The sequence below is a fragment of the Ammospiza caudacuta genome, chromosome 5, assembly GCF_027887145.1.
Source record: "Ammospiza caudacuta isolate bAmmCau1 chromosome 5, bAmmCau1.pri, whole genome shotgun sequence".
Classification (NCBI taxonomy): Eukaryota; Metazoa; Chordata; class Aves; order Passeriformes; family Passerellidae; genus Ammospiza; species Ammospiza caudacuta.
Genome location: NC_080597.1, coordinates 65,992,253 through 66,011,973, shown reverse-complemented (window position 1 = coordinate 66,011,973; position 19,721 = coordinate 65,992,253). Strand labels below are relative to the sequence as shown.

Here is a 19,721-nt window from a genome sequence, read left to right as displayed (position 1 = left end):
TAGGTTTGTGAATAAGTTGCTTTTTAACAAGTGGGAGAGAATGAGTATCAACTTGTCAGAACTAGTGAGAGTTTTCTTTGGCTATGTTTGGTTTTATGAGCAACTCAACAAAATACTCATGTTGTCTATTTTGAAAAAGAGCACATCAATTAAATGCATTTCCAACTGTTTCCTCAAGAGGAGTACCAGGAAAAAGGAGGGAGGACTAGTGAGAACATCCCACTCATCCTCTTAAAGGTTTGCTTCCTAAAGAGGAAAGCTTTCTTTCCCAATCCTAACTTTAGCATCCAGATACCCAGATCTGTATATTCCTAACCCAATAAATTACTTGTTCATTGAAATCAAGGAGATTAACTTGATTATTCACAACATGTATCAATAAAACTGAGGTTGGCTATGTGAGCAAGCACCTTAAAATGTAAACACCTTTTATTGTCCCAACACTGAAGATTTGGTAGCTCTTTAATCTAGTAGTAACAAGTAAATCAGAGTGATGTAAGCCATAGAACAATAATGTGAATAACAAAGATTTAAACCATAACACGAACAACAAAACAAACAAATTAAAAAATCCACAACCAACCAATCAAAAAACACCAAAAATCCCACCAAAAAGCCAACCAACCAAAAAAAAACACCCACATAAACCAAGCTTGGTAGTGCTTACACTTCTAAACACAATATTTGCATAAAGTAAAACAAATACTCACTCTGTTCATTATCATACCACTGATTTCAAGCACAGACATATCTGCTTTCTTGCAGTCATTACCCTCCCATACAATTGCACTTATTTTTTCTAGTCCTGGATTCAAACTGTGGATCCAAGGCAAATGACTCTGGGAAAGACAAAAAATATCTTCCATCAGAATTAAGAATCTATTTTCATGTCAATATGCCTTTGTCAGAAATATACTAACAAATCCCCTCCCCCCCCAAAAAAACCAAAAACAACCACACAAACAAAAACTAAAAACCACAAATAAAAAAAAAAACAAAGAAACAAAAAAGCCAAACCAAAACACTTCAGACTGACATAAATATTGCTATATAGCATTTACTTCTATTATATGTTAACCTCATTCCTTACAATCCTCCCCTTCTTTTCCAAGAAATAGCTGTGAGAACAGAAATCTCTCCTTCTCTATAGTCCATTTTCTAATAGGGATGAGTTAATGGGATTAAGGATTTATTGGCTTCTTTTTCACTCAAATGTATCAAAGAAGAGAGAAATATGAAAACAAAGTTTTACTTATGAGTCATTTTCAATTCTGACACATTTAATGGATTTATTTTATTTATTTACCCCTAACATCCTGAAAAGAACTCTTCTCAGGTTAAGCCTGAGGGAAATAGCTTTTTTATTATTTGCTCCTAATGACTTCAAAATCCTTGTTCTGCACAAAGACCCCCTGTGCACACTGGATCTGGCCAGACTCAGAGAGCAGTAGGTGTCTAATCAATACAGGCAGCTCCTACAGCCAAGCAATCCCAGGTTAATCTTCTGAATGCACTTAGGGCTCAGGGACCTTTCTTTCAAACCACAGAGCCAAGGAAGAACTGAAGGATATGGGAAAAATGTTGAGGTGACAAATACTGCTGTGGCCATTTCTTTATTTTCCTCAGCCCTGTGTCCCTCCTCCCCCATTCAGGAGATGGAAATTGCTTTCAGCTTGAGTCACCTGGCACTGTGTGCATCACACTGCTGGAAGTGCTGCTGCTGGCAGGGGCAAGGGCATGCTATTATTTCTAGATTTTAATTATCACTGATTGCAAGTAAAGCTTTATTTTCATTTTATTGCTTGCTTTGTAAGTATTGATCTGAAGTATTTGTAATTTTCTGAGCACTCAATTATCTCCCTCATTTTCACTGGGTGAAGAAGAAATTATTTATAATATTAAAATAGCATAAATATTTGTGGCAGGTTTTTCTTAACCACAGTTTTCCAAGCTCTCCCTCTAGAGGGAGTACCAGCACCAGGAGCTGAAACTCAAAAATTTACTATCTACAATCAAGTAGAAAAATTCTCAAGCGGACAAATCAATATAAATCCTTAAGTCAATATATGTACTCTAATTCAACTCACAACTGCAAGGTTTAGTGTTTTATTGAATGCAAGCAGGAAGAACTAAAAATAAAAATAGAAAACACTGCATGAAATAATCCAAATTGCTATTATTACCTTTAAGGTAAAAAAATTATAACCAAATAGAATTTAGGCATGTATAATACAGTAATAATATCATATATATATGCATATACATAAAGCATATGTTATCCTTCTGTTTGCTTTTCTTATATATTCATTTCCAAATAAGCAAACAGAAAGGTGTCTGGTAAGTGCTTATAAAAAGCAATTCCACTAGAGAAAAACAAAAGGGAGGAAAACCCGCCAAAATCCAAACAACAAAAAATTAAACAAAACAAACAAACAAAAAAAAAAGGGGGGAAAAAACCCAAAACAGAAAAATAAATACCCAAACAGAACCACCTATCACAGAGGAAACGTAAATCAGTCAGTCCTTGCCCTAAATTAGAATTAAGACTCAAGCACTCAAATATTCTATAGGCTATTTTGATATATTGTCATACCCTCTTCTTTTGAAAAATTAATGACTGAGTAGCAGAAATCAAGTTTTACTTGTTTTAATTCTACCAAATCACTTTGGCTTTGTTACTTCCATCTGATATAGGTCTTTCTCCCAGGCTTTCTGTGACGTATGATAGGTAACACTGACCTTGTGTAGTGTAAAAAACCAGAACTGCTGGGCACCAACCTGATGGAATGGGTCATCTCTGAATTCTTTCTTCACACACGGGTTCACCTGAGGGCTCTCCACGTCTGTCTCGCTGGTGCAGGACGAGTGGCACTCAGCACAGTGCAGGAGGTCCTCCCACAGCACATCTTCTGTTTCTGACTCTGGCCTTGTGCTCTCAGAGTCTTGTCTGGAGCTGGAGCACCGGGAACTGCAGCTGGTACCTGATTTAGGTGTGTCCTGAAAGCCAAACATCCACTGGAATTAATGCTGCTGTTTTATTCTACATCATTTCCTGGCAGAGATGTTTTAAAGGTCAGATTAGTGAATCTGTGTTCATCTGGATTTTTAGGTTCTAATCCATAATCCTTGTCATCAGAAAGATTTGTGTGTTTATTGCAAGTGTGTCTAAGATGTTGCACTTTTTAAGATATTGTACCAAAAAGCAAGCAACAGTCCATGGCCTCTGCTTTTCAGGGAAGGGGCCACATAAGGAAGAATCTAATAATACTCATTATTAAGAGGAAATAACTACTTCACAGATTTAGAGCTCATTAGTTGAGAATTTAACAGCAATTTTCAAGCCACAGACTCCAGCTGTATCTCCAGCTTCTGAGGAATTGCTCCTAAAGTCCCCTAAGGTCACATTGTTACTACTAACATACCTTCTCAAAGACAGAGAGCTTGTTTGAAGACAGTAATGCATCAGGTATAGAGGGGGAAGAAAAGCAAGGGTATACATAGCTAATGCCAGGTTTATGTGTAATCTGCACAATTACACATAAAAATATAATTATTTTAAACAAACTGCACTTGACAAACAGGTATGCCTTTGTAAACTCCAGTTTTACCTAGCTCTTGGATAAAGAAAGAAAAATCTGAAGTTTGGGACATTCAAATCTCCCAATGTATACACATGGAACAATCTACTGCTGTCTTCAGAAAAACAATGTAGAGTTTAAACTACTTTCTACAATAAACAGAATCCATTTCCAGCAAGACAGGGGTGTAGTATTAAAAGCAGCATCAGCCTACTCACTGCCATTCTCTGGCAATTTCCATTCCCTCTTAACACCAAGTTTATCTCTACTAATTTCTCTTGAGGACGTACAATTTTCTACACTGAAAAAATATTAAGCACTGTTTCAGCAGACATACTAACTTAGTGTGATTCATAGTCCATTACTATCTGAAGAAATGTTCTTCATTCTTTCTGAAAACCATGTTTAATGTATTTTATGCAAATAATTTTGTAAAGAAATGTTTAGAAAAAATTTGGTCTGAACTCTTTCTCCACCTTTTACAAAGACAGGGATAACATCAATGCAGAAAGAGTCTGAAATTATTTTTTTTAAAGCAAAAAAGAAGATATTTATAGAAGGCAGTCACTACTGGATACCAGTGAAGCTGAAAGTTAATAAAGTACGAACATGAAAAATAGCTTGCTCAAACAACAATTAAGTAGACACATAAACATGAAGATAAAAGAAAATGCAGGACAGAATTTGAGAGTATATCCACAGACTTCACTTATTAATTTTTTTAATACAAAGAAAGCTTTCACTGATTTGAAAACTATTGTTTCATTTTCTTTGTAATGGTGTGGGGGAGGCGAGTTGGGAGCAAGAAAGAAAAGCTTCCTCTTTCATTGCATCAGTCAGATCAGCGAACAGGGAATAAGTGTAAAACAGTACTGCCACAGCTAAACATGGATTACATTCTGTATCTAGCTTCTGAAGGTATCTACAAAGTCTTCCCTAGCTTTGAAGCACTCTACACTAGAGAAAAATATATCTAAGCAGAAAAACAAAAGAAATCAATTGTAATGGTGCCTTTCTGCTTTCTCCTGTGAAGCACTATGGCTGCACAAGCACACAGTGAAGGGACATCTCTAACATGAAACAAACAGTGCCATTATCACAAACCACACGTGGCAAAAGGCACTAAATGCTGACATCAATCAATATTCTGGATCTTTCTAACCAAAGTCTGCAAGAAATGAGTGAAAGAATAGCTTATTTAATGTTTTTTTATGCAAAGCATCAACTTCAAGGCCTTGCAGTTGTGATCACAGCAAGCAGTACCTGAACCCTTCCAATACACTTTTCCTACAACAAGTACAGAGTTTACTTATGAAGCTCTGCCTATCAAGCCCATCTGTCACTTTTGCCAGTGCTGATTTTACTCTTTGCTTTCTTTGCTCAACCTTTGAGAAAAAATAGCAATACAGCCTTTAAGAAGTGTTCCATATCTGTGAAGTTGCATACCATTAGCAAAACAGCATAATTTTTTTAAATAATGAATAAATAAGCAAAACCACACTAAGATATTCCATTCTCTTTCAATGTCTGAGTCCTTACAATTAAGAATTCTGCTCACATGAAATCTGTGAAATCCCTTATTATAAGCTGTAATGTCATAAAGTCTCTTAAAATTTTGGTATTTTTTATACATTGACAATTTTGGTAAAATTTCATTACAAGATTTAATGTTACTGTTTCAACAAAGACAAGGAAATGAAAATTCAGGGTCAAATCAGACTTCTCCCCAAGAAAGTGACTGAATCCAAAATACTAAATGGAGAGAAAGAGGAGCAGAACCATGCTGAAAATTTGCATATCCCCAATTAGTACTGTTTCTGTAACAAAGCAAATTCCAGAGGAGATAACTGGTGTCACAAGACAGCAACAGAGTTACCATAACCTGATGCAAAATCTACCAAACATATTTTAATTCTCCTTACAACAAATTGAAAAATAGGATGAAGCTCAAAAAAACTAGATTACAATCTTTTAATTTCAAAACTTTGTCATTAAACGAAAGCAAAGGGAAAAAAATTTTGTTCCTCACTAGCATGACTTCCAATTCACAGACTCCTAAAATCCAAGATAGGAAAAAAAAACCATTTGTGGAAATGTCATCGTTTAACTCCAGCCAGCAACCAAGCACATGCAAGCTGCTTGCTCTATATGCCTTACTCAATAAGAAGTCAAGTTTTTTTTCAGAACTCACAGGCAAGAAGCAATAGAAATGAACCTACCTCCAGAGGGTAGTGTTTCTTGTAATGGTGAGATTTCCTGTTCCGAAGGGTACAGTCGCTGGAGGTGCGTTCTGCATTGCGGCGTAAGGAATAGCCAGTGTCAGGCCCCTCCTCACTAGAAACTTCATCTGATAAATTTGTCACAGCCCTGGGAGTATCCTAGGGCAAGAAATACAGTAGTAGTAAGACAGAGTAATATTTAGTAAGTCTTGTTCTCAACTAGTGAAATCAAATTTCTTTCTACAACTTCAGTATCTACGCTCAGTTAAACCAGGTATTAACGCATTTTCAAGACTCAAAATTGACAGAGCAGGAATTATGGAATAGAAATTGTAGCATCAAAGATATTTTTATCAAAGGAAAGTCTATTTCACATTAGCCTCAAGAAAGATTATGATGCTCTTATTTTAAATATGATTTTTTTGTAAACTGAACATGCCAAGATACGCTTAGAGAAAATGTATCTGCTTCTGAAAAGAGAACAAACCAAACCAAAAAAATCCAAACCAACCAACCAGTCAAAAGCAACAGTATGAGACTGAATTATCAACATATTCAGTACAAAGTTAACATTTACCACCTCTTACAAGGATGAAGGCTTAGAGGATGTATGTTGAACACTGAGGTCACTAATGTGTGTTACTTTGAATACAGGATATCCAGGAGATAATAAGACCCAGACAAATGAAAAGTTCTGCTTTCTTCCATGATCACTTCCTATAATTCTGTAATAATTCTTTTTCCCCACTCATTCCTATTCTTCACTATAAAGAGTCCTGCCTATTTCACTTGGCGGGAAATCCTGCTTTCCTCATCTTTCACACAGATCTATTAAAAATAAAAAAAAAAAAAAAAAAAAAAAGGAAAAGGAAGACGATTCAGACGATTCACAGGCAAAGAAATGGTCAGAATGACCTTCAAATTACAAACTGTCAGTAATCCAAAATCTGTTCCATTTTATCACAGAGACAGACCATACTCTCAGAGAAGGCAAAGAAGGTTTACCTGGTCAGGAAATACCCACAGATAAAGGACAGCACACAAATTTGTGTATTGAAATAAAGAATACCAAAAAATGTATAAACACCATTAAGGTTCCTCCTACAAGAAAGAGGAAAGGCCAGGAATATGATGAAGTAAGACAACTCGCTATAAGTTTTGGCTCCAGGACCCTAAGCCTAATTTAATTTTTAAAATATTTTTAAGAATACAGCAGATAAAAATGCATCCAAGGCATCACAAAAAGCAGCAAACACACTTACTTTGTGGTGACTGTGGTTGCCCAGGGCATCTCTCCCTGTGGCAGGGCTCCACCCTGTCTCCTCTGGCCTGATCACCTCGCAGCGGCGTTCGTGGCCCTGCACTCCTTCTTCACTGCCTCTGCCTGGCTTCTTCCCATCAAGGGACACGTAGCCATTATCAGTTTCAGTGGATTTATCTATTGAGTTTTTTGCTTTCTTAGATCTATATTTAAAAGAAATACATGTATTAAATTAATTATTCTCTGAATTATTTCCCAGTCTAAATCCTGCTTATTCCTATCAACCAATGTTTTAGCTTTACTAAGATGTCCACAAAATAACAATATTAACATTTGATTTTGATGCTATATTTGTAACTATTTAATCTTCTAAATAACACCCATTATCCTCTCTTAAAATTGTTATAAAATAAACTGTCAGGGTATGAAAGAAATGTGTATCATTAGCTACTGAAAGAAGAGAAAAAGAAACCTGTTTTAAAAATAAAACTTCACAGCAGCTTTGCTAATGGAAGAATCACAAACATCAAAAGTGAAAGAGAAATCCCTCTATTCAATCTTAACAAATAAAAGAGGTTTGCTAGAAGTTGCTTTAATAATTATTAATTCAAAGCAAGCATGCAATTTCCTGAAGCTGCAAACAAACATGCTGTTTAGTACTCTGTACACTGATATTTGGTGCTGTTTTGAATATACTCTGCTTACTGACAACCCTACTAAACAGAAGGGGATCTACTCTTTTCTGCATTATCCAGCAACACCCCAGGCAACATTTTTCCCTATCTCTCACAAACATACCAACTAAGCTGCTTTTTAAAGGACAAAATCTCCAGGATTTTAAAGGACAAATCTCTCACTGAATAGTCTCCCATAACATCCTCCAAAATCAAAGCCCTTTCCTAGACAATAAATGTACCAGCAGACTACCTCCTGCAAGAAGAAGCTCTCTCAAAGCAAACATTTGGATGATTACACTCCCAAACTAGAAAGTGCAGTGGATGAAGGCATGAAGAGGAATAGCAGCTTGCTACCTTACTGACAGGGACTTCTAGTCTTAAGCTCCTCTATTGTCAAAGTAAATTAAATTTTGTATTTTAGATTTTCAGAACACTAGGTGGGAAAAGAGAGAAAAGAAGAAAAGTGCTATAAATAATGCTTCTGAAATTTTTTATTTTTATTTCAAGTAGAGCACTGGGCTATCAAGAACACTGAATTATCAAGAATCTGTTCAATTGATCTGGTGCTCCCGTGAGGGAATATGCACTGCCTTTCTCTTTAAGGACTGAGGCATTCTGAGAGGGCTTGGATTACACAGCAGAAGATTAAATTCCTCTTTAATATGTACATCAAACAAATTGGGAGAATTTGGAGAGTCGCTTCACATTCCTTCCAAGATAAGGTATCCCACACATAAAGGGGAGCCCTCAAAGCAAAAAATGGCTAGGGACAGCTGGAAAAAATAGGGAAAAAATCCAGAAAGGACCAATTCAGCTCAAAAAATAATGGTATGCAGAAAAAATAATCAAGAGAAGAGACAGTGTTACTAATGTGTTTAATCCTCGTTTACCATCCTTAATTTGTCACCCTAACTAGGAAAAAAGTTAACATTTATCATTCTTTTAAAGCAAAAGGACTGCCTTTCAGTGGCAACTCATTGCAAAATAATAAGCAAGGTCAGTTGTGAGTAATGAGGAAGAAGCACTAAAATTAAATTATCAGCAATAAGGAGGAATCCAGATAAGCTAATCTGTAATTCATTAAATATTCCTCCAGCACTTCTGCATTTACTTCTGCACTGTTTGAAAGAAAATTTTAAGTTCTCATCACACATACACATCCAGTCAGAAACACTTCCTCCACAAGTTACTAAACTGTATGAGCAGATTAATGAGACAGCTCTTCCAAATTTGATTTGAAAAGTTTTTATGCATTTTACACAAAACTTTAAAGCTAGAAGAAGCCTCAAACAGTTGAAAAGGAACAGATAAGAGAAAAAAGGAACACTTGCATGCATGCACAACCTCTTCAGATGGGATTTCACTACTCAAGCAATGTTTGAGTGCTAAAATCATAAGACCAAAGCTACTGGTCTGGTATCAACTAAGGCTCATTCTAAATATCAGGAGCTTGACTGAAGTCTTTATTTGCTTCTAACAGAGAAACTAAAGTTATTTTTTTGTATAAATTTAAGTGTAAGCCCCAAGCCAGAAAAATGTATATTGGGCTTAAAGTTAGGCTTTTGTGCACATGTTTTAAAGAAAAACAAAACAAAAAACCCCACAATAATAAACACAAACAATATATCCCTTGCTGGCAAAAATGTATGATTCTCTAGAATTACTATATATACATACATCCTTAATCAATTTTTACAATTTTAGGCTATAACTAAAAGTATTTAGAATAAAACAATGAACACCAGGAATAAATACAATGTCTTAAAAGGCTTGAATATATGCAAAAGCTAAATCAAGAATGATTTTTAGTCCTCTTCATGCATTATCAAGGGAAAATACTAAAGAAAAGTTCAATAAAATTTCTGAAAGAGTGTGGATTTGCACTCTCATGTATTCAATATATTTCAATGTATTTTCACTGGGGTTGATCAGAAAAACTCTTCTCTCTGTTCCCACTGCAAAACTTTTTGAGATTACAACGCTTTAGAGGTTATAAGACTTCCACTGGAGTAAGGACACAAGCAGAGCAAATTCTGAAATCAGTACTGCGTTCTGAACAGATCACCTGCTTGGATACCACCCTCTTTTCAAGTAAGACTTATCAGTAGTATTTTCTAAATTGCCCCTGTGCTGGATTAAAGTTTAGAATTATAATTTTTAAGTCAGACTGAATTCTGCCATTGGAAAGGATATTTATTGAATACACACTTCCAGTTTACTAATGATCTGAGCACAGGCAAATGGTGTAGGTACACAGGGTCCTGCCCTAACACAGAAAATTTAATTTCTGAGGTGAATTGGAATGACCTATACTTAAAATTCCAGAAAACAGTATGTCAAAGATTTGTGTAAGTGAAAAACTGCTGAAAAATAAACACTCAGCAGACATTCTAGGTACGACATTTTAATGTGCTTATCTAAAGAGCTTCCAAGTTTGTCCTAAGAAACAGGCCAAGTGTAGCTGTGAAGCTTCCTTACAGTGAGATTTCATAAGATTTTCTTTAAGGAACCTCACCAAGCAGTCAATGTACTCCACACTGTGCTCTTGCTTCCTCATTCCCAGCCCCACTCCCATTGTGCTGACAAACTGTTTGTATTACCATGAACAAAATTACATGACGAAACTGAACTGCATGTTCCCCTGGGGAAAAAGAAGGTTATTTTTCATCTAGACAAGTTTGTATGGCTCTAGACATACAAACAACTGTGCCTCTGCAATGAAGGGGTAACAAAGGACTAAGGGCTGTTTACAGCACTCTCAGTCACTCTGTGTTCTTCTTCCTTTGAAGATACTGTATATACTAAGTAGTCATCGTGGAGGCTTAACATCTATATATATACACACACTACCTCTCATTAAATGATTTAAACAAGTTTTAGGATAAGTTCCACACAGCCCTTCTCAACTGAAAAAACTCTGAGCCACGTAGCTGGAAAGGAAAGGAAAAAAAAATCTTCCAACACTCTTCTTACTGCAGAACAGTATCTTCAATGAAGGGAAAACAAAACATCAAAATGTTTACAAGATTACCCTTGAAGCATGCCAGAGAATAATGCCTACCCTGGTGCCTATCACTGTGACCCACAGCTTATCAAAGACAGCTTAACCCACACAGGAAAAAGTCAAATGAATTCTCCTCTTACAACACTTCTAAACATTTTTAAAACTTGTCCAAGGTTTCAAGTATTCACTCCCAGAAGGTAACAAGTTTTACCAGTGGTTAAGAGCACAGATCATAGGTATGACAGACATGTTAGTGTTGCTGTATTTACAATGCAGCATGCACAACAAAACATCAATGTCATAACTTGCATTATCCCTTTTCTACATTTAATACTATTTATTGAGTGTATTTTCACTAATTAATACATGCTGATACATAGTACTCAAAATGCTGCATGCATAGCATGTGTTGCACACAGAGCTATAAGAATGGATTTTTTTAAAAAAAAATTAATAGCCCAATCAGTGTTTATTTGAATCCTGAAGAAAAAGTGTGTCATTTGATGACAGTGACAGAGTTGAATAAGCATTCTCTTGGAGTAACAAGGAGGTAATGTAATAAAGTAAAAATTAAACAGTTGAATTTTTCTCTTTGGATTAAAACTGAGACACTAAGTTGTTTTTTTTTCTCCCGATAGCCTACACGGTGTAGTAAAACAACAAAATATAATTTAACTAGAAGTTAATTCTGTACTCTGCTCTCATGAGATCCCACCTGGAGCAGTGCTAAACTCTGGGGCCCCCAACATAAAGAGGACATGGGACTGTGGGAACAAGTCCAGAGGAGGGACAAGAAGATGATCAGAGGGCTGGAGCACCTCTCCTGCAAAGACAGCTGAGAGAACTGAGGCTGTTCAGCCTGGAGAAGAGGCTCCAGGGAGACCTCTGAGCACCTTCCAGAGCTGGAGAGGGACTTTTTACAGGAGCAGGTAGTGATAGGACACGGGGCAATGGTTTCAAATGGAAAAAAGGTAAGTTTAGCTTTCAATATTAGAATGGAATTATTAAGTGAAGGAGTGGTGACAGCAGAACAGTCTGCCCAGAGAAGCTGTGGCTGCCCCCATCCCTGGAGTGTTCAAGGCCACGCTGGATGGGGCTTTGAGCAACCTGGTCTAGCGGAAGTTGCCCCTGCCTATGCCAAGGGGGGAGAACTAGATGATCTTTAAGGTCCTTTCCAACCCAAATGATTTTATGATAATTCAATATTTTTTCAAAATCATTGCATCAGCATTTACAACAGTCAAGAAACAACACATTAGACCATTCTCAAATACTCAGATGAGTTTGCTATTACGAGCAAAAAAACTATATCAACAGAAGTTTAATCATTACATCAATATTTATTTAATTAGAAAAGGGATAGTGCATCTCTAACACTTATATAGCCTTGAATAAATACAAACCCTGATAAAAAGAAAGCAGCATGCCAGATATCTCTGAAGACAGCGCCAATACTGCAAGAGGTGCTTGTACCGTAGCTCTGCACTGTTCCCTCCTGTGTGTTATCTGTGGTACTAGAGCCATCTCCTTCCCTATGTACTTCCAAATGTGCTGCTTTCCTTAATTTCCTTCAGCAGAAGAGATTAAAATGGGAAGGTAGTTTTGTAAGTGCAATCTGCTAGTTTTATAATGTGTTCAGCAGTTTAAGCATGCAAAAACAAGCAAGATTTCGAAGTATTTTGCTAAAGGTTTGTCATATCATTTTAATAAACTCTATTTAATTAAAAAGCATGATACAGTCATTATTATATACTTAAACACAAAATACATTTCATTTCATCATCAGAAGCTTAGACTACAAAAGTCACTGCTGCAGTGTTTCCCATTTTAATGGGACAATTCACTGTAGCAAATCAGTCAGTGGAGTGCTTGGAAGACTTAAATTCTACATTTCCAAGAGCATCTCTTTTCACATATACTTTCCACAGATTATTAGCCAGATTTATAAAACTAAATTTGAATATAAACACTGTCACTCCACCACTATTCAAATAACTGTTTTGAGACAAAAAGTCTGATTTAATGCATTAAAATTCAAATAAAACTATGCCTAAATTAGTCAATGCATAAAAGTTAAAGAGCACCAATTAAGCACCATTTTGAAGTTTCAAATAAAAACAGAGCACAAATTTCTCATCTCTAGCAAAGCACAGACTGTAAACCCCTACTTTCTTTTTCATGCACATTCTCTACAGTAGTTTAACAGTCCTAAATGTAAGTACTAAACACAGACTATAAGTCTTTGACTAAAGTACTTTAACACAGACTATACCTTCTTCTTTTACCCCCTGTGCTGGGAGGTGGCTTAGGAGTTCTTGTGGAGACAATCTGACAGTGTACAGTCCCAAGCAGCAACATGAGCCATATTGGCCCAATGACTTCAGTCAGAGGTATATTATGTGGGCTTTGGGCTGTATAGAATAGCACTACAGCAGCAACTGGAAAAGAAGGGAAATGAAGTTGAGTTTAATGTCTGAAATGGCCAACTCATATGGCTTTTGTCAAAAACAAACCAGTCAGATGCAGACCTTTACCTGCATTTTAAGCCAATGCAGGTAATTCTGAGAGAACGAAATTATTATTTTCCTGAAAACCAGCAGCAATTAGGGTCTAAATAGCCGACTATTCTCTTAGTACCCATCTTTTCTTTCATACTTGTGATATCATAGGTATTGCTCAAAAAATGGAATGAAATAAGAGGGGAAGAACATTTGGGAAGTTGTATCTGTCATGAAACCATTTCAGCTATGGTGAAACATCAGTAGGAGACAAAACCAAAAAGTAAATATCATCCTTAAAGCAGCCCAAATAAATTTAATTCTGCATCATATGTTTTAACAAAGCACAACACAGCGAGTTTGATGAGACTTGAGACTAGAAACTCCTTGCACAGCAGAATGCATTTTAAACTCCATGTCCCAGCCAAGGGACAAAATTGCCCATATGGATGGGCAGCCATGCATAAGTACAACCCTATAAACATTTTATATATACTTCTGTGCATCTTTTTTAGCAGTGAGGAAAGATCAAAAGACAAACCATGTAAACTATGGGGTAGTCCAGCTGAAGTGACCAAGGCTCCAACTAGCACTTGTGGTTGGAAAAAGGGCCAGCTTCCAATCCCATGGCTAACTGTTAGTTTTGTAAGCCTATAACCATTTTCATATACAGCCAACAACCAGGCTCCTGCACCCAGAGCCCAAACACTCAGCAACATCTTTGCAGGCTCCAGGTCAACCTGAACACATCCAGCAGGTATGAAGCAGGAGGAAAAGGAACCCCTCTCATCTCTGCTTACTCTGTCCTTGCTCTGGCTTGAAGAGCTGTGATGCATAACTCAGCTGAGAGGAGCTATCAAGAGAAAAACAAAACCAAAGCAAACAAAAAACCAAAAAAAAAACCCCCAAAAATACCCACAGAAACTCCAAGAAACAATTCAGAAACAGATCTGGGAAACAATTCTCTATGCCTAACATCTGCACATCCCATGAGAACTTGGTTTTGTTTGTGCACTACTGAGAAGTGATAGTCCCATAATTTAGACCTATTTCTAGCACAAATAATTACAAGTTCAACAGCTGTCACCAGTTCTCTAGTGAAATTGACTGAAAAAATGCAGCCACATACAAAGCTGTGTGCCACATTCAAACATCTAAAATAAATCCCATGAACACCTAATATAGCAGATAACCTGGATGGAATGTTCTCCACTAAAAAGAGGTTTGATATGTTTTTCACTAACTAATCTTTAGCAAGGTAACCAGTATTAGAAACATAATGAACACAAAAAACAATGGAATAATTTTTGATTGTGGAAAACCTAATTCTAATTTCTCCTCTTTTTCCTAAATTAAAGCACGAAAGCTTTGCATGGAGCATTCTTTATTACTTTAAGTGGAGTACATTTTTGCTGTATAAGGTTTCTCAAAGACCACATGCAATGAGAAATCCAACTTATTAAAAATCAATAAAATAGGTACAGATAGCAAAAGTTAATGTTATCTCTTTCTAAATGAGCTTATCTGAGTTCCTCACACATACAATTAGCTCCATGAGGTATAAAATTGAAGAAGGAGCTGATTTTGGCTACTATCATACAATTTGGATAAACACATGAAATGTTTTGCAGTAGTAGGCCTACAAAAAATAATTTTAAAATTCGCTACTGCTACTTAAAAACATTAAGTAAAGCAGAGCTGTCTGGAAGAAATCATCTTCCAGAATACAAGAATCTGCAGATTGTAGATTCCTAACACAGTGTTTCACATACATTTAGAAAAATATTATCCATCTCCTGATCTTTTTAAAGTACAATAGGATGGAAATTCAAGAATTTATCTTTATCACAGTGTGACAATACATTCTAGATCGATTATCCAAGAATTGCTCCTATCAACAGCTAGGCAGAATTGGTTGGAACAGGATTTCTTACAGCACTTTTAATTATTTCTTTATGTATTTCCAGTATTTTGATCTCTGCTTTTCTAAAACACAGTGGCTTATTCTGTAAAACAGACACAAATGAAATAATATCACATTGAACAAAAAGCTGCCTCAGAGAAAGCAACCTTACATTTCAAAGGCCAACAAGCATTTCTTTTTAAAACATTTGGAGTTTGAAAATATTTTTAATACCGAATTTAAAAATGCATACATATATATTTATATATCTCACCACTACAACAAACAACCATTATATCACTATTAAAGTTTCTTGCTTTATACTTAAGAAATACACAAGAAACAGCAAGTTTGCATTTTATTTTCCCCTTAGAATATAAAAACATTTTAAGTTAAAAATGAGGTATTACTATATACTAGATAGATAAGGAAGTAGAAAAAAAAGGTTTTACTTCTATGTTAAGTCACTGGCCTGTTCCATGACCTTGAGCATAAAACATTTCTCTGTAGTTCTCTTATCACACATGGTGCTAATCACTTTACACTAATGGAAACCAATGCAAATAAACCCTGGAGTTTAAATCTACAGCCAAGGAAAATGTTTTTTTTCTGTAGATTTACATAAATGCTAGCAAGTACCCTGGCGAAGCTAATCAATTTTAAAGCAATAATTCCAAGCAATGAAATTCATAAATCTCTAGAAAATACTTTTGGTAAATTATTTAATTATGAACACATACAAATGAAATATAGCCAGACCATTTTACAACAATGTCAGTGAGAACCTGTCATGATGACAAAAAGTCCAAACTTCAATACAAAATCCAGATTCAGGGCAGAAATCTGGCCACTGGAATTCAAGGCAGTTTATTTTAATCTTCCATCATGGATTCTTGATCTTTTGGTGCTGCCTTACCAAAATTAGTAACTGAGCACACTTGCTGAGTAAAATAGAAGCAAACCTTCTATTTAAGTGCTTGGGGGGGAAGGGGGAGGGCTGTTTTGAATAGTTTCCAATAAGTAAATATGTCCATTTAATTTCTTTTACATGTTTATTCTAAGTCTTTTAATTTATTTCAAAAACTATCAAAAAATCTGCAGCTTATTCTGCACAGTTTCAATACCAAGTATTTCAAACAGTTGGGTTATAGTGTAATATGGAGTAGTATTCATTATTTCCTGCTATTTGTTAACTCACAATCACAGAAATATGTTGTCACATAACAGACCATGTGGATTAGGGAAATGATGCATTCCATCCACAGCTTAGTAAACCAGAGACCCAAAGAAATCAGAGAGGAAAAAGGCTAGCTCTAAGAAAGTCCTGTAATTCACGTCCTAAAAACTTGCTTGCACTCAGAAACCTCATTGTCTCACTGTTTTTCTACCTGTAGGGTCTTACAGAGGGGCCACAAATTAAGTGCCAGTATACATTTTTTAAAATAAATTTACAAATAGGAACACAAAAAAATTACTGCAATGGTGTTTCTCAGAATAACACACACATGAACATGATAACAAACCAACCACAACTTATGTATTTTACTACCTATATTACTATAAAAAAGATTAGAATTATTAACACTATAGGATCTCTTACCATAGCACAGACAAATGAGGAATCTATCTCAGAAATGGGGATAAAAAAGTTTTTTCAGAGAAGGCCACATGAGTATTTTTTTAGTACTGCAAGTCTTGAGGCACTGGCATGGTGAGATTAATTTTACACCTGCTAATAACATCACCACACAAGAGGTAGTGCCTTCTTTTTTTAACTCCATATATTGTTCCAATTAAAATTTCCAAATGATACAATGATTCACAATTGAGACGACAGATGGTGAATTTGAAAAAGTAATATTGCATGTTAATTGGATTTCAGTGGAAAATTCATTAGTCATTTAGCTTCTCAGGGTACTTATATTGCTCCCAACTTTCATTAACCTTCTGTTCCATATGTGTTGTACAAACTTCTGAAATACTTATTTGTTTGGTGACTTTCATACTGATAGACACTGACTCACTACATGACATTCTTCCCTTTCTAATTTTCCTCTTATGTGTCACATACAATTAAGGAACTCACAAAGTCAGATTGCTAGAACTCAATACTATATATCCCAAAAGCTGTGAACTGACTTCTCTTTGTTAACAGCTGTCCTGAAAACCTGAATTATATTCAGATGTGACAAACTAACATGTGCCAAATGCTGAAGAAAGCCTGTGAGGTGAGTGTTAAGTTTTTCATTATGCAACCTTTATATATGTAAAAGAAATGTTAACCAAGAGACATATGCTTGGGACTGTGTCATCCCAATATTTTATGAAAATACTGGAATAGACCTTAACAGCATGAAGTGAACCAAGCAGCACACTGCAGCTTCATATGGTTAAAATAAGGCATTCAGTAGAAGTTGATGCTGTAATCCAACTCTACCTTGGAGAAGGTAAAGAACAAGCAGCCAGAAAAAAATGACCCTTGATGTCACTTGGAGCCACCACTTGTAGAAGAATGGAAAGAAAACAACTCTCACGATTCCTTTGCGGGTCAAAGATGTCCAAGGACTTTCAGGTTTTGCTTTAGCAAAAGCAGATCCTTTAAAAAAAAACAAAATAAATTTGAATTTATTTCATCATTATGGCTAACAGAAATCTCAGTTGTTCAATAGCAGAGTAGCTAAGACAGTGAAATGGTGGAAGTGCAAGATTTATTCAAATAATTGCATTTAATAACTGCTCCTTTAAATAACCATCTCCTCAATCCAAATACGGCATAAATTGTTGATGCCCTCTTGACTGCCATTATCAGGAACTTCTACAAATACCTGTCATTTCAGAATGTTTGAATAACAAAACATTGCCATGTCAAAATTATTCTAAAATGAATTATTAAAAATTGTTCTGTTTCATAGAGGTATCAGAAACTTTATATAAAGCAACAAGTCTCATGAAAACTCCACAGGCTGTGCAGGCACAGCAGAGTCCTTTCCCAACACAGAAAAGGGATCTAAAATACCAACACCTGTAAATTGCACCAGCCAGGTCCTTGAGGAAAATTGAATGAGGTTGGGAAGCACTGAAGTGAATCTGTCCAGCTGAGGACCAGCCCCAGGAGCAGGGAAGCCACCCCAAGAAAAATTTATCTATGTCTCCTTCTATACCATTTCTTATCTCTCATTCAAATGTCCTTTCTCTCCCATATCTCTCCATTTCTTTTTCTTCACAGCCAGAAAACAGTGTAAAATTTACTTAATGGGGATGTGACTTAAATTATGCAAAGTTATTGACTGAAAGGGCAACTACTGCATGCTGCTACACCATCCCCACGTCATTTACAAGCAGCACTGGCACTGGTGAGCTCTGTGCTGCGCAGGTAAAACACTGCCAGCTCTGAAACTACTTTAATGCCATCTCAGACATCCATGCAGTCATTTAAATGCTATTCATGTACAACACTGCACTGAAAAGGTCCAACACTGTTAATTAGTTTCTTGTAAGTTCAAATAGTTCAAATGTTATTTGATTTTGTTCCTCTCTCACACATTTCCATTTTTAAAAAATTAAACTGTTAGGTGATGTGAGAACAGCAATCTGCACAACCACAGAGCAGATCAAAGAGAAAATGGGAGGAAGCAGCCCAAATAAAACTTTGCAGGGTCCTTCCAGGGTTCTCCTCACAGAGCCATCACTGGAATCAGCGGCCCAGCCCAGGCCATCTCCATGAAGCCAGAGCAGGAGAGAGGCAGAAAAGCAGGTGAGAACTTAAACCATGGCATGGACACCATGACCAGGTGTGAACCCTCACCATGCACTGCTGGGAGCAGCTCTCCAAGTCACCCTCCAGACGAAAAGGGACCCTGCCTGAGGGGTGGGACTCACTGTGGGATGCCAGGGAAAAGCAGCTCAGATGGCACAGCACTTGTAGGGCATTTAGGGGAGAATCCAGGGGTGGGGGAAAGAAATGGTTTGGGCAATTTAGGGAGGAACAAGTGCTGGGAAATTGAGGGCTAAGGGGATAAAAAGGACTGGTCACACGAACAGCCACTGCCCAGAGCGCCGTGTGTCTGGCCATGTCACAGGAACTGCTCAGCACAGCCTGGACTCACTTCTCCCTGAAACCCCTGGGCTCTCCTGGGCCAGGGGCTGTCTGCTGTGTGTCCAACATGGGGCTGAGCCATGGAGCTGAGCGCCAGCACTGGCCATTATTGCCAGAGCTGGGAGGAACCATGTGGCCATGGCGTGGCCGTGGTGCCGGCAAACCCAGGGAGGGCGGCACAGCCAGGGCAAGGCCAGAGCTACCATCGGGCATGAGGATCCAGGGACAGAGAGGGTGAAGCTCCAGGGACTGAGGGGGCTGAGGCTCCAGGGACAAAGGGGGCTGAGGCTCCAGGGACTGAGGGGGTGAGGCTCCAGGGACAAAGGGGGTGAAGCTCCAGGGACAAAGGGGGGTGAAGCTCCAGGGACAAAGGGGGGTGAAGCTCCAGGGACAAAGGGGGTGAAGCTCCGGGGACTGAGGGGGTGAAGCTCCGGGGACTGAGGGGGTGAAGCTCCGGGGACAATGGGGACGAGGCTCCGGGGACA

General features: G+C 37.2%; 1 protein-coding gene across 2 annotated transcripts in view; it reads right to left on the bottom strand.

Annotated features, from left to right (window-relative positions):
- The window catches only part of PHTF2 (putative homeodomain transcription factor 2), a 96,791-nt gene that overhangs the window by 13,057 nt on the left and 64,013 nt on the right, over nt 1-19,721 (bottom strand). Inside the window, exons 6-12 of one of the 2 annotated variants that reach the window (XM_058805347.1) lie at nt 17,578-17,736; nt 13,012-13,177; nt 12,143-12,307; nt 7,060-7,261; nt 5,798-5,956; nt 2,779-2,997; nt 711-839 (exon numbers count right to left, since the gene is read on the bottom strand). In XM_058805347.1, coding sequence (XP_058661330.1) covers nt 711-839; nt 2,779-2,997; nt 5,798-5,956; nt 7,060-7,261; nt 12,143-12,307; nt 13,012-13,177; nt 17,578-17,736 — 1,199 coding nt within the window. The remainder of the gene's footprint in view (nt 1-710; nt 840-2,778; nt 2,998-5,797; nt 5,957-7,059; nt 7,262-12,142; nt 12,308-13,011; nt 13,178-17,577; nt 17,737-19,721) is intronic. The other variant, XM_058805350.1, reaches the window with a different exon arrangement.